General features: G+C 46.9%; 1 protein-coding gene across 1 annotated transcript in view; it reads left to right on the forward strand.

The window, feature by feature from the left end:
* Positions 1-4,603, forward strand: part of Ttl (tubulin tyrosine ligase) — a 28,967-nt gene extending 24,364 nt beyond the window's left edge. Inside the window, exon 7 of the mRNA XM_052183587.1 lies at positions 1,364-4,603. Within this exon, the coding sequence (XP_052039547.1) occupies positions 1,364-1,478 (115 nt within the window). The 3' untranslated portion in view covers positions 1,479-4,603. The remainder of the gene's footprint in view (positions 1-1,363) is intronic.
* Positions 4,604-12,157: the final 7,554 nt, after the last annotated feature.

Consider the following 12,157-nt stretch of genomic DNA (forward strand, 5'->3'; position numbering starts at 1 on the left):
CTACCAGACTGTTGAAAATGGAACTCGATTGTATGAATGGGAGAGGCTTGGAGTTGGGGAGGGGAGAGAGGATGGAGCAGGACAGACAAAGGTCAGCCAGCAGGTAGGACTTCCTAGAGAAAGTGGAAGCATGGCTTCCTAGAGGCCTTCTAACAGGGTAAAACACAGACCTCGCAGCCTAGGAGACAGGGATGGGAGAGGAGGTTCTGTGATGGGGAGGCTGCTCAGTGGACGTGTCATTGTGCAACAGGGATGAGAACCGCAGAAGAGGAACTCTTGGCTGGTGGAGTCGGCACACGGTGACTTCTGGGACTAGACTGGTTAAGACCTTGGGGATGGGCAGGCTAGCCTGCACTCCTGTCCTTCAATATGGCCACCTGGGTTCCCAACGACTCCTGAGCAAGTTGCAGGCATATCAGATATGTTTCTTCACATCTCTGGCTTCTGCCTGCGCTAAGGGTTGGTCCCAAGCAGTTGACTGTAGAGACTCATGCCACCCATGGAGTCCCACAAGGGAACCAGACAAATGACCTCCCCACACACTGATGGGAGGGTCCCTCCTCTGTGTGACCTCCCCCCCCCCCACTGATAGGAGGGTCCCATCTTTATGTTCTGCTATGCAGCCCTGGGTGTTAGAGATCAGCAACGCTGAGGTGAAACCTCCTGTGTGCGGATTGGAACCACAGGAAAGGAAACTAAGATGATGGGGTTTGTTGCCCCTGGGGGAAGTTGAGCCCACTGAGCCACACTACCTGGGACCTTGGATAGTCTACAATATGCTTGCTCCAAGTGCAAATTCCATTTCTCCCATGTATCATTGAGTTCTTCTGTCTTATTGGTATAGGGTACCAGTCCCTTTGTGCTACCCCAACATGCGCACCTACACAGCCTCCTTCCCCTCTCCAGACCCTCTGTCTCTTCTTCTGCTTCTGCTTTTCTACACTGTCACCACTCTTTGTCTGACTATTATTATTTCCTGGCTCCCATCTCAACTGTCAACTCCCCAAGTCTTCCCTAGTGTCCCTTCTCTCTTAGAAGGTGTTGATTTTCCTGGATGATGCCTGCCCCTCCACGTACAGCCCTCACAGACAGGTGAGCTAGGCCCGTGACTCTGCTGAAACTGCCTTCTCTGCTAGTCATCAGGAGCTCCTTGTTCCCATCGAGGCCTTTTAAAAAAATACTTAAATACTGCCTTAAATGTTTTATCTGTGTGCAGAGCCTCTTGTGGGTACTTTATTCAGAGACGAGTTTTTCAAAGGTGGAATTTCTAGGGCAGATGGTCACTGAAATAAATATATATGGGCACACCCCATACCCAGCTTTGATGAATACCCTCAGTGACATCTTTAAAAACTTATTTCAGGAAACTCTATGCAGAACTGTGCCAGGGCATCGTGGACATAGCCATATCCAGTGTCTTCCCACCCCCGGACACGGAGCAGGCGCCGCAGCAGCCGGCGGCGTTCGTCAAGCTATGAAGCACCCGAAGGTTCTGCGCCACCTTGGGAAACGTCTGGGGTCCTGCTCCAGAGGAACGAGAGATGACTGGACTGCTCTTTATGGAGGCATGCTGGGAACAGATGTGCAGGAAGCGTGTGTGAAGAGAAGGCGGCTGTGGAGGAGCAGCTGAGCTGCCCGCAGGGCTGTGGAGACCTTAGGAAGCTGGCACAAGCGACCAAGAGGGAGAGCTGACCACTGATGGTGTGATCTGATCCCTTGTGTGGTTTCTGGCCTCGGGTGGCACTGGGAACAGAGCTCCTCCTTCCTGGGATGCAGCCCAGGGGCCTCTGAGGGGTGTCTGCCCCCCCGCTGCAGCTTTAGTGCCTTAGTCTGTGCCTGGTGCAGCCTCACCGGACACAGACTGGACCTTAGAGCATTTTAGAGGTTGCCACGTGTTCCCTGCACACTCCTTCCGCGACACCCTGTCCCGCTGGACTCTGGGCGACTGTGCAGCACAGTCCGTCCTGTGCCCTGGCCTTGTCAGTGACGGCCTCTCGCTTGTCACCATCCTGGTGGGCTGTGAGTGAGCAGCTGCCAGGGGTCCTGTGGACACCAAAACAGTGTGTGCTGCTCACTGCATGTTTTAGAAACAAAAGCAGCAGGCCTGATGAATCTGCAAGCATCAAATAAGCATGAGAGAGAGAAAAACAAAAGCAAAACCATGATATCTTACTTTACTTAAGGGGATGGGTGGGTGGGCGGGAGTCTCTGAAGTATCTCGCGTCTCAGTTATCTTTGGTTTAACCAGAATTCTGGATGCAGCGTTGCAATTTCTCCTCCCCCCGCTGCCGCCATCTTTGAACCTTTGTAGCCATCCTTTCTGGGAGTCAGGGAAGGTAGGATCCTTTTCCTCACTCTCCTCACCTCATAGCTCCCCCCATGCCTGTCCACCTTGGCTCCCAAGGCCCTTTGGAGGAGGTGGAGGGCCAGGTTCCCTTACAGAGAGGGCCCTGTCTGCTTATGCATGTAGGCAACAGGAGAGACACCCGCTCAATGAGGGTGTACCTGCCTGAGTGAGAAAGAGGTATTTTTGGAGCTCTGCACAGCTTCTTGTGTCAACAAAAGTGTACCATGCAATGTTGTTTCTGGGTCATGGGTCCATTCATATTTTATAGGCTTCTTGGGAGCCCGCTTCCGTGATGGTGGTAGTGGTGGGGAGAATCATGTGTATTCGGGGTGAGCATGTAAACAGGCTCTTCTGAAGAGTTTCCTGATAACCACAGCAGACGCGGCGAAGCTGCCCCTCTCCCCAGAGCGCAGTGTGTTCTTTCCTGGTGTAACCATGAGCTCCTTCACTTACATGTACTTAGTACATTCTACAGTCGAGCGAAATGTCTACTGAAGGCCTGCTGAAGTGTCTCTTCCTCAGACAGGGTGAGGTGTGGCAACGTGCAGTGAGGAAAGGAAAGATGAGACTGCGACTATTTATTATGTGTAGCAGTGGTTGGCAGGATGTGACAGTACTTACTGAAGCAAGGAAAGTCCCAACTCACGGGAGCCTGGAGTTATAGGGTAAAGGTGCCACAGTACCTAGAATGTGGGGAACAGAGTCGGCACCGAGAGCAAAGTAAAACATTCAGTTTGAAATCAGTTCTTGAGGCCCAGCACGGCCAGCCGATGGCTGCGGGCTGAGGATCTTCTGAGAAGGCAGTGTGCACACTCACTTAGAAAGTGGGCGAGTGCTGGGTCCTTGGCTAGCCTAGGTTCTTGGAGCCAAATCACAGGGACATTCGAGAGTGTTTAGCTGTTATGGAGCTGGAAAATAAGCCTAAACAAATCCGTACCATCTGTATAAAGGAAGTCAGGTATTACAAAGTGGGAAGGCTGAGTTCATTCCTCAGGTAGCTTCAACCATTTTTATGCATTTACTTCCCACCAAGTAGGAAGATCGGCTCTGAACTGTTTCGTGCGGTTCCGTGGTGTCCCTGGCACAGATGGTCATGCCTGGCCTCCCAGTCACTCTTCATGGTCAGGTGGCACGAGTGCTGCCCATCGCCAGGGGAGGAGGGGTTGTTTGGAGATGCCAATTCCACCCATGGCTCTGTCATTAGACTGCACAATGTCACACAAGCCAAATAACCTCCGCTGTGCCTTAATGTCTCATGGAGGAGACATTACCTGACCCAGGGACTACCTCCAGGGGGTTTTGTGAGAACGAAAGAGAGTAAGCGGAAGACTCAAGGGCCTTTGGTACCAAGGTTCTCAATGCCGACTGCAAGCTACACTCTCTGTGAAGTTAACGCAGTTGATAGCCCTTCCCACCTGTGGCCATTGAATCAGAACCTCAGGTAACGATGTGTCTTGAGGTGCCTTGAACCATTACTTTGGGAGGGAGGACAAACACATTGTTATCTTGGAAGAATCACTTAAGGATTAGGATAAAAAAAATACTCTTTGAAGCAAGCAATTTTGTAAGAATAATCAAATGCTGATATGTGTATTCATAGCATAAGTATTATCCAAGCAGTTTCTCAATTTGCTTCTCATCCAAGCATCCGGAAAATCAAACATGCGTTCATTTACCTAAAGCAGTATATCAAGTCCATGATAGCAAATGTGCACAGACATGAATCTATAAATCTAATGATATATATTCGAGTTATCCATTAATTGTGGGAGAAAAGCCCCTCCCCTCACACTTGACTTCAATGGCTATTATAAAGTCCATTTTGCCAAGAATATGTAAGTGCCTCTGTGTTGTGAGATAGCATGGAGCGGGCGTGCGTGTGCACCCCGGCTGACAGTGTACTTCAGTAGCTCTGTGGAATGACACATGCACAGGACACTGAGGACTGCTGGAAATGGTGATCCACAGAGCCAGCCAGTGAGAGTGACGCTGTAAGGTGTTCTTATGAACAACTGTGGTTGTGTTCATGGGTGAACTCAGCCCTGGCACCAGCGTGGCAGGGAGGGGATCCATGAACAAAATGGCAAGGTGCCAAAGCAGGTTGCCTGTGGGTTGTGGGTGCTGGCGTGAGGATTCAGTGGCTGATGTATGTGCCTCCAATCCTGGACAGAGCCTGCACCGAAGAGGAAATTTCTGAAATAAGGCAACTATATGAATGTTTTAAATGCCTGGAGCATTAAAGATATTTCAAGTGTTTTTTGTGTCCTTGGGTTTGGTCCTCTGACTGTGGGGGTTGACTAGCCTTTGGCTATCACTGGTCATTTCAGTCTACGGTATTACCCAGAGGAAGGCAGGATTTTCCTAGAAACAGCAAGACAGCAAATATGCCTCTTGTGAGCTATCTGGGGTCTCTATTGCATATCCCTTATTATTCCCAAAACTTTGAAAATGGATGGACATGATTCTAAACTCACCCACCATCCAGAGCCACGTCAGACACGACCATAGTTCCCTAATGTTATGTATTGCAGGAGTCAGCAGATGATAATTTCAGCTGCAGATCCCAGGCTATCCCTTCTCAGTGTCTTGTGCCCCCGTCTGAATCACGGCACGATGGTCACGTGAACCCGTGGTCATGCAGGAGTTGTATGTGCTTCCAGCGTAGGGTAGACTTGTAAACCTCCAAAGGAAGGATGTCCAGACACTACAGCACTCTGTGTGCACAAACAGCCCCACAAGGTAACTAGTCATTTCTTGGGCTCTGAAGTTGTTTGCTTTGGTTGGTGTAGCTGGTCTGCCTTCAGGGACTACCTGCACCCCATTTCTGTGACTCACAAGAGCTATCAGGCTGTTGGACTTCACCAGTTTTTTGGCCATTGGTTTCTAGAATTACCACGAAGCTGGGAAGGGAGGCGTGGGAACAGAACAAGTTAAACACTGGGATGTGACTATTTTCTGGGTTGCTGCAAGCATAGACTTAATACCTAGACTGTGATCCTGGTGCTCTTAGTGGTTTCATGGCCCAGAGGATTTTCAAGGGTTCCACCTCTGCCCTTCAGAGAGAGATGAGAATTTGTAGGGTGACAGGTGTGTCCTGCCGTACCCTGCATGAACTGCAGCTTCTTTATGAGGAACAAAGAGAAGACCCAGCCTGAGAGAAGTCCCCCGGTGTCACTGCACACTGCCCCTCCGGCTCAGCAGCTCTGTGCCTGGCAGCCTGTCCGCTCAGCACTCCATCCTTGCTGTGGGCATTGCGTGGCTGGGTGTTGTTATCCTTTGACTTTCTGATGATTTGTCTTGTTTTGTTTTTGGCAAGTGTCTCTATAGCCCTGGCTTCCTGGAACTTACTATGTAGACTAGGCTGGCCTTGAACTCACAAAAATCCACCTGCCTCTGCCTCCCAGATCCTACAGTTAAAGGCATGTACTACCACATATAGTTCATTAGACTTCCTAGTAGCCTTTTATTAAGCCTCTGCTTCTGGGGAATATATATATATATGGTTTTTTGGATTTGGTTTTTCCGAGACAAGGTTTCTCTGTATAGCCCTGGCTGTCCTGGAACTCACTCTGTAGACCAGGCTGGCCTCGAACTCAGAAATTTGCCTGCCTCTGCCTCCCAGAGTGCTGGGATTACAGGCGTGTGCCATCACCGCCCGGTTCCGGGGAATATTTTAATTTGATATGACACAGAGTTTTCCCAGTGCAAGCATTTTCTCCCAGTGTTCTTGTCAAAAGTGATAGCAACAATTATTTTACATCTCAGCTTCCTGAGCTCACAATACCTCTTGGAACAAACAACAGACTGAAAAATGAAAACAGACAGGCTACAGCCCAGGATCCCCTCAGAAGGCTTTGAAAGACTCCATTATATTCATGAGACCACAGGGGGTCACAGCACATAGGGCTGTGGTTATGACCAGGGAGCCCCTGTAAAGTCCCTGTTTTTATCGTTGATGGTCAGACTTTATACAATAGAAAGTGAATATCAAGGCAGAACCGTAAAAGACCTGCACAGGTACTGAAGTCACCACCACCAAATGGGAACAGAACCCTCAGCAAAGGGGAGAGTGTGGGTATTTAAGACAATCTTGGCCCAGTCATTAGCTGAGCATTTAGCTAATTGGGCAGAAGCACACACACAACCAAGAACATAGGCCTCACAGTGGCTATTCAGGCTGATCACCAACAAATCTTAGGGAGGGCAGAGTCTCCAAAATTAATTAAGATTTCCTAATTTTTGATACTAATTGTGGGGTATGGCAAGAAAACAGATAAGGACCTTCGTGGCAGATGGGCAGAGAATGAATGAACTCTATCTGCGAAGAGGCCCAGGTCTTGGAACTTCTAAGCAAACACTTGAATTCGCCTACTTCAAGTGTGTTTGAGAACTGAAGAAGGCTGAGCGTGTGAGACCATAGAATATCGGTCAGGAGACAGGATCGAATTTTGAATAAAAGCAGGTGGAAACATTGGAGGTGAAAAGTTCATTTGGCACAGTGAAACATTCACTAGAAGTGATTGGCCGTGTTTGACCTGGCCAAAAGGAATTGGTGAATGTGAAGTCAAATAAGATTTTACTGTCTGATAAGGAACAGAAGAATAAATTAAAGAGAAATGAGCAGTGTTGCATAGACCATGATGCACACAGCAGGAACAGTTGGAGAGAGAGGAGAGGAAAAGGGATAGGAACATAGGGAAGAAACAGTGACCAAGGCACTGGAGAGATAGCTTGGTGCTTAGAAGCACTTACTGTTCAATCATGATGTCTGGAGTTCAGATCCCAGCACCCAAGGTGTGTAATTTAAAAAATGCCTGTAACTCCAGCTCCAAGGAATCCAACACCTGGCCTCTTCAAGCACTCACACATATACATATCTAAAAATTAAGAGATTTTCTTTTAAAATAGTGACCAAGGTCTACCCTGCTTTATAAAAATGAACAAACACTGTTAAGATGTACCTAAGAGGCTGGAAGATAGCTCAGTTGGTAAAGTGTGTTCCTTAAAGCATGGGGCCTGTTTAATACCCAGATTTCACTTTAAAAAAAATCCAGGCCTGGTGGCACACAGCTTTAATCCTAGCACTGGGAGGATAGAAACAGGCAGCTCCCAGGGACTCATTGGTCAGCCTAACTTAGTTCTGGACCATTGACAGGCCTGCCACCCCCTGACCTCCACACATAGGATAAAAACATAATGTTCCTGGTCACACCTGTGCATACAACATAAAAGCACACAAAAAGCATCTCAAAGCTCAGCAAACTCCCAGAAAGGAGTAGACTTAGAAGCAAAGCTGAGAGACACCAACAGCTAAGAAAGAATTGTACGGTAAAGACAAGGAAACTGAATGTGTACTTCTAGACCTCAGGAGGTTGAAGCTAGAAGATCAAGACTTCAAGGCTGGGCTAGTGATGACCCAGCAGGCTGAGTGAGGTGCTTGCATACTGGCCTGCTGGTAGAGGAGTCTGAGCCCTGCATCTCCTCAGGTGGCAGGGGAGAGCCATGCCCACCGTCTTCCCTCACCCAGGTTTCTATGACCACTCACAAACACACACAAAGCTTTTTAAAGACTTGGAAGCCAGCCTGAGGTCCATAGAAGACCCTGCCTACAAAGGGAGTTGGAAGAGGGAGGAACAGGGAGGGAAACAGTGAAGGAATCTACAGTAGTTACGCTGCTCAATTACATACAGAGACCCTGATTTTTGATACTAATTATGGCTCATGCAAAGAATACAGAAACAGTCTGTAATGTGGGAAAGAGTTGGAAATATATATATATAATAGTTTGAAGAATAGAAGAGAAAAAAGAATAAACAATGTTTTAGAGACCTACCAGGAAAATGCAACAATTATAAACATACACACCTATCAAGAGAGCACAAAGTCTACGAAGCAAAAAAACAAAAAAAAAAAAATGTGAATGGAAAAAGACAATTCGCCGGGCAGTGGTGGCACACGCCTGTAATCCCAGCTCTCTGGGAGGCAGAGGCAGGTGGATTTCTGAGTTCAAGGCCAACCTGGTCTACAGAGTGAACTCCAGGACAGCCAGAGCTATACAGAGAAACCCTGTCTTGAAAAAATGCCAAAAAAAAAAAAAAAGAAGAAAGAAAGAAAGAAAGAAAGAAAGAAAGAAAGAAAGAAAGAAAGAAAGAAAGAAAGAAAGAAAGAAAGAAAGAAAACAAGAAAAAAGAAAACGACAATTCAGTGAGATTTGGGACCCTTGGATATTCCACTTTTAGAAGTGGATGGAATAGCTCTGCAGAAGACACTCTAAATCAATGGGAATCAATAAATGTCTACCATATATTCTACCCAGCTAGTCTAATAACATACATTCTTCTCAAGTGCATATGGCCCATACTGTGCTAAGCTATCAAACAAGCCACAGTAGACATAAGGCAGTGGGGGTCCTTCCTTAACAGCGCATGAGCTGCCACAGTACCAAGTATCAGGTGTAGGCCTGGGGGATTGACAGAAGACACAGACTGGGGTCATTCAGTAAGGAGAATGCTGAAGCTTTACAGAGGGACCAGCAATTTATACTAGAGGCCAGGAAAAACAACAGGAAAAAACAATCATAGCCATAGGTCAGGCACCTGGGAGGTCCCTACCACACTGGTGGGCGGGAGGGGGGGGGAGGGGAGGGGACGACAGGAATCAAGCTGAGCCGCAGGAGGTTCCGCTCTCAGGAAACCTGGGCAAGCAGCTCAGCTGGGGGCCTTGAGCTAAGCTCAGGATGCCCAACACTTCTTAATGCTGTGGCCCTTTAATACATTTCCTCACGTTATGATAACCCCCAACCATAAAACTAATTCCATCACTACTTTATAACTGTAATGTTGTTATTGCTTTGAGTCATAAATATCTCCTGTGCAGGATATCTGCTATGAGACCCCTGTGAAAGGGGTGAGACTCGGGGAGAGAAACACTGTTTTACCCAGTAGCATTAGCTAAAAGGAAGGAAGGACATCTAGGATAGAATGAAATGTTAAGTATGTATCTTTGCAGATGACAAGCATAGAGAAACCCTTTAGCAAAAGTCCTAGGTACAATATCAACACATAAAACCCAATGGCATTTCTGAACACTACAAATGAACAATTTGAAATGAAATCAGAAAGCATTTCTACTTTTACCAACACAAAAAACAATGACTTGGAAATTAACATAGATTTGTAGTTGTTGTTGCTGTTGTTGTTGGGCAGTCTATTTTATAGCTTTGGCTGTCCTGGAACTCTGTCGACCAGGCTGGCCTTGAACTCGTGGAGATCAGCTTGCCTCTACTTCCCCAGTGCACAGATTCATTGCGCAAAACAATTTCTTTCTTATTTTTTGTCTTTTTTTTTTTTTTTTTTTTTTTGGACACAGGGTTTCTCTGTGTAGCCCTGGCTGGCCTGGAACTCACTTTGTAGACCAGGCTGGCCTGGAACTCAGAAATCCGCCTGCCTCTGCCTCCCAAGTGCTTGGATTGCAGGCGTGCGCCACCACCACCACCACCACCACCGGAAACTTTTTGTCTTTTTCTTTTGAAACTGTGTCTTTTTATGTAGTCCTGGCTGTCCTGGAACTCTTATGTAGACCAAGCTGGGCTGGAATTTACAGAGATCTGTCTGCCTCTGTCTCCCTGGTGCTGGGATTAAAGTCACATACTACTACACCCAGCTATAGAAATATTTATAAAAGAGGGAGAAGGGGAAGGAAACAAGGGAGAGGGACAAAGGACTGCCTCTGGAGAGAGAGGAGACAGATGTGGCCCACAGGTAAATGACAATTTATAAAGGTACAAAAGGAAACTCCTTTAGGGTGAGGATGAGGTGTTTAGTTTTTATTGGGCATGTTAATTAGGTGAGCCAAAGGGGGGTTTGATTGCTGGACGTCAGTACTTTGATAGCTGGACCCTGGTAGTCAGCCTCAGGAGGAGAAGTTGGTCAAATACGGGAATAGCCCTTGGGGGCTAGCTTTAGGAATGTAATCTGATGGTTTTTAGCAAGATGGGTGGGGGGAATCTGTGAGAAGGGCAAGGCCTGCCAGGGCCACCCTTGCCAAGCTCAAGCTGGCCAGAGTCTCTTCACATTTTCCAGAGAAAATATCAACCATTAAGCACATGAAATGATACTTAACTCTATTATCCACTAGGCCATAGAGTCTAGGGAAATGCTAATCAAAGCCCACAAATAGAAATTGTTGGGCAAATAGTAAGATTGCTGTAATCAGAAAATAATATCCAGTGCTAGTAATGATGATGCTAGGGGGAAATGTGAACTTGTACAGCTCAAACTTTAATAGTTTCACAGAATTTCGGAAAGTTAAACATAGCTAATATGACACAGGAAGGTGGTTCTTAGCTCTGATACCTAAGGGAATTAAAAACACACACATATAAAAACTGATAGCTGGGAGTGGAGAGATGGCTCAGTGGTTAAAAGCACTGACTGCTTCTTCACAGATCCTGAGTTCAATTCCCAGCAACTACATGGTGGCTCACAACCATCTGTAATGGGATGATGCCCTCTTCTGGAGTGTCTGAAGACAGTACACATATAAATAAAATAAATAAGTCTTTAAAAAAAATAAAGACTTCAGAATGTCACTAAAATTAGACATGTTTAAAAAAACCTGATATTTGTAGAAGCCAAACAGTGGAAACAATACGAACTCTAACTGACACTATCCAACACCTTCCTACCTCTTGCCCTTGATTTCTATTCAGAAGTAGGCTGGGGTGACTTCTTTTCTTTGGGGTAGCATGGCCTGGTTACCGCTGGTTGTCCCAGTGATGCACTTCACACATTAAGAATTGAGTAGACCATAAGTACACAGCCCTCAGTCAGTTAAGCAGGGCTCATAGGGGCCCACAGAGACTGGAGAGGCAATCGTGGAGTCTGTATGGGTCTGAGCTAGGTCCTCTGCCTATATGTGATGGATGTATAGCCTGGTGTTCTTGGGGGACTCCTGACAGGGGGAGCAGGAGCTGGTTCTGTCTCTCTTGCTCTTGGGACCCTTTTCCTTCTACTGATTTGCTTTGTTCAGACTTGATATTTGTGCCTAGTCTTATTATAACTTGTTATGCCATGTTCAGTTGATATGCCAGAGAGGCCTACTCTTTTCTGAAGGCAAATGGAGGAGGAGTGGATCTGGAGAAGGGTGGAAGGGAGGAAGATTGGGAGGAGTGGACGGAGGGGAAACTTCGGGTTGGAATGCAAATTATGAGAAAAAAACTAAACTTAAAAAAAAAAGAGTTGAGAAAGAGGGGTCCGTGGGTGGCGGCATATGTCTTTAACCCAGTACTTAGGCAGAGGCATGTGAAGTTCCAGGCTAGCCTAGTCTACAAAGCAAGTTCTACGACAGCCAGGATTACATAGAGAGACCTTGAATCAAAAACAAAGAAACAAACACACAAAATCACTATTATAATAAACAAAAGAGTTGAGTCGAGAGGACAGGTTGGTGCCCGATGTCTGCATTTCAGTTGAAGTCAAGACTCCAGAGTCTCCTAAATTCTGCATCAGGATGTAATAAGAAAGCTGAAGAAAGGGACAGAAGGGAACCTTTAAAGGTAGGTTTTCTATCAGGTCCTAATTGACTATTTAACCTAATATGGATCACAGAGGTCACACACTAAAGTGGAGTGGGATTCAGTACGGTTTGCAGGATACAAAACAGGGAAGCTTAGAGAAGAGGCAGATCTGCTTGTCTCTGTGTAGTGTTCTCTCTGGTTCTCTCTCTCTCTCTCTCCCTTCCTCCCTCCTCCCTCCCTCCCCTCTCCTCCCCCCCCCCCCCCCTTTCTCTCTGTGTAACTGCTCTGGATGG

Source organism: Apodemus sylvaticus, chromosome 5 (assembly GCF_947179515.1).
Source record: "Apodemus sylvaticus chromosome 5, mApoSyl1.1, whole genome shotgun sequence".
In the NCBI taxonomy this organism is placed as follows: domain Eukaryota; kingdom Metazoa; phylum Chordata; class Mammalia; order Rodentia; family Muridae; genus Apodemus; species Apodemus sylvaticus.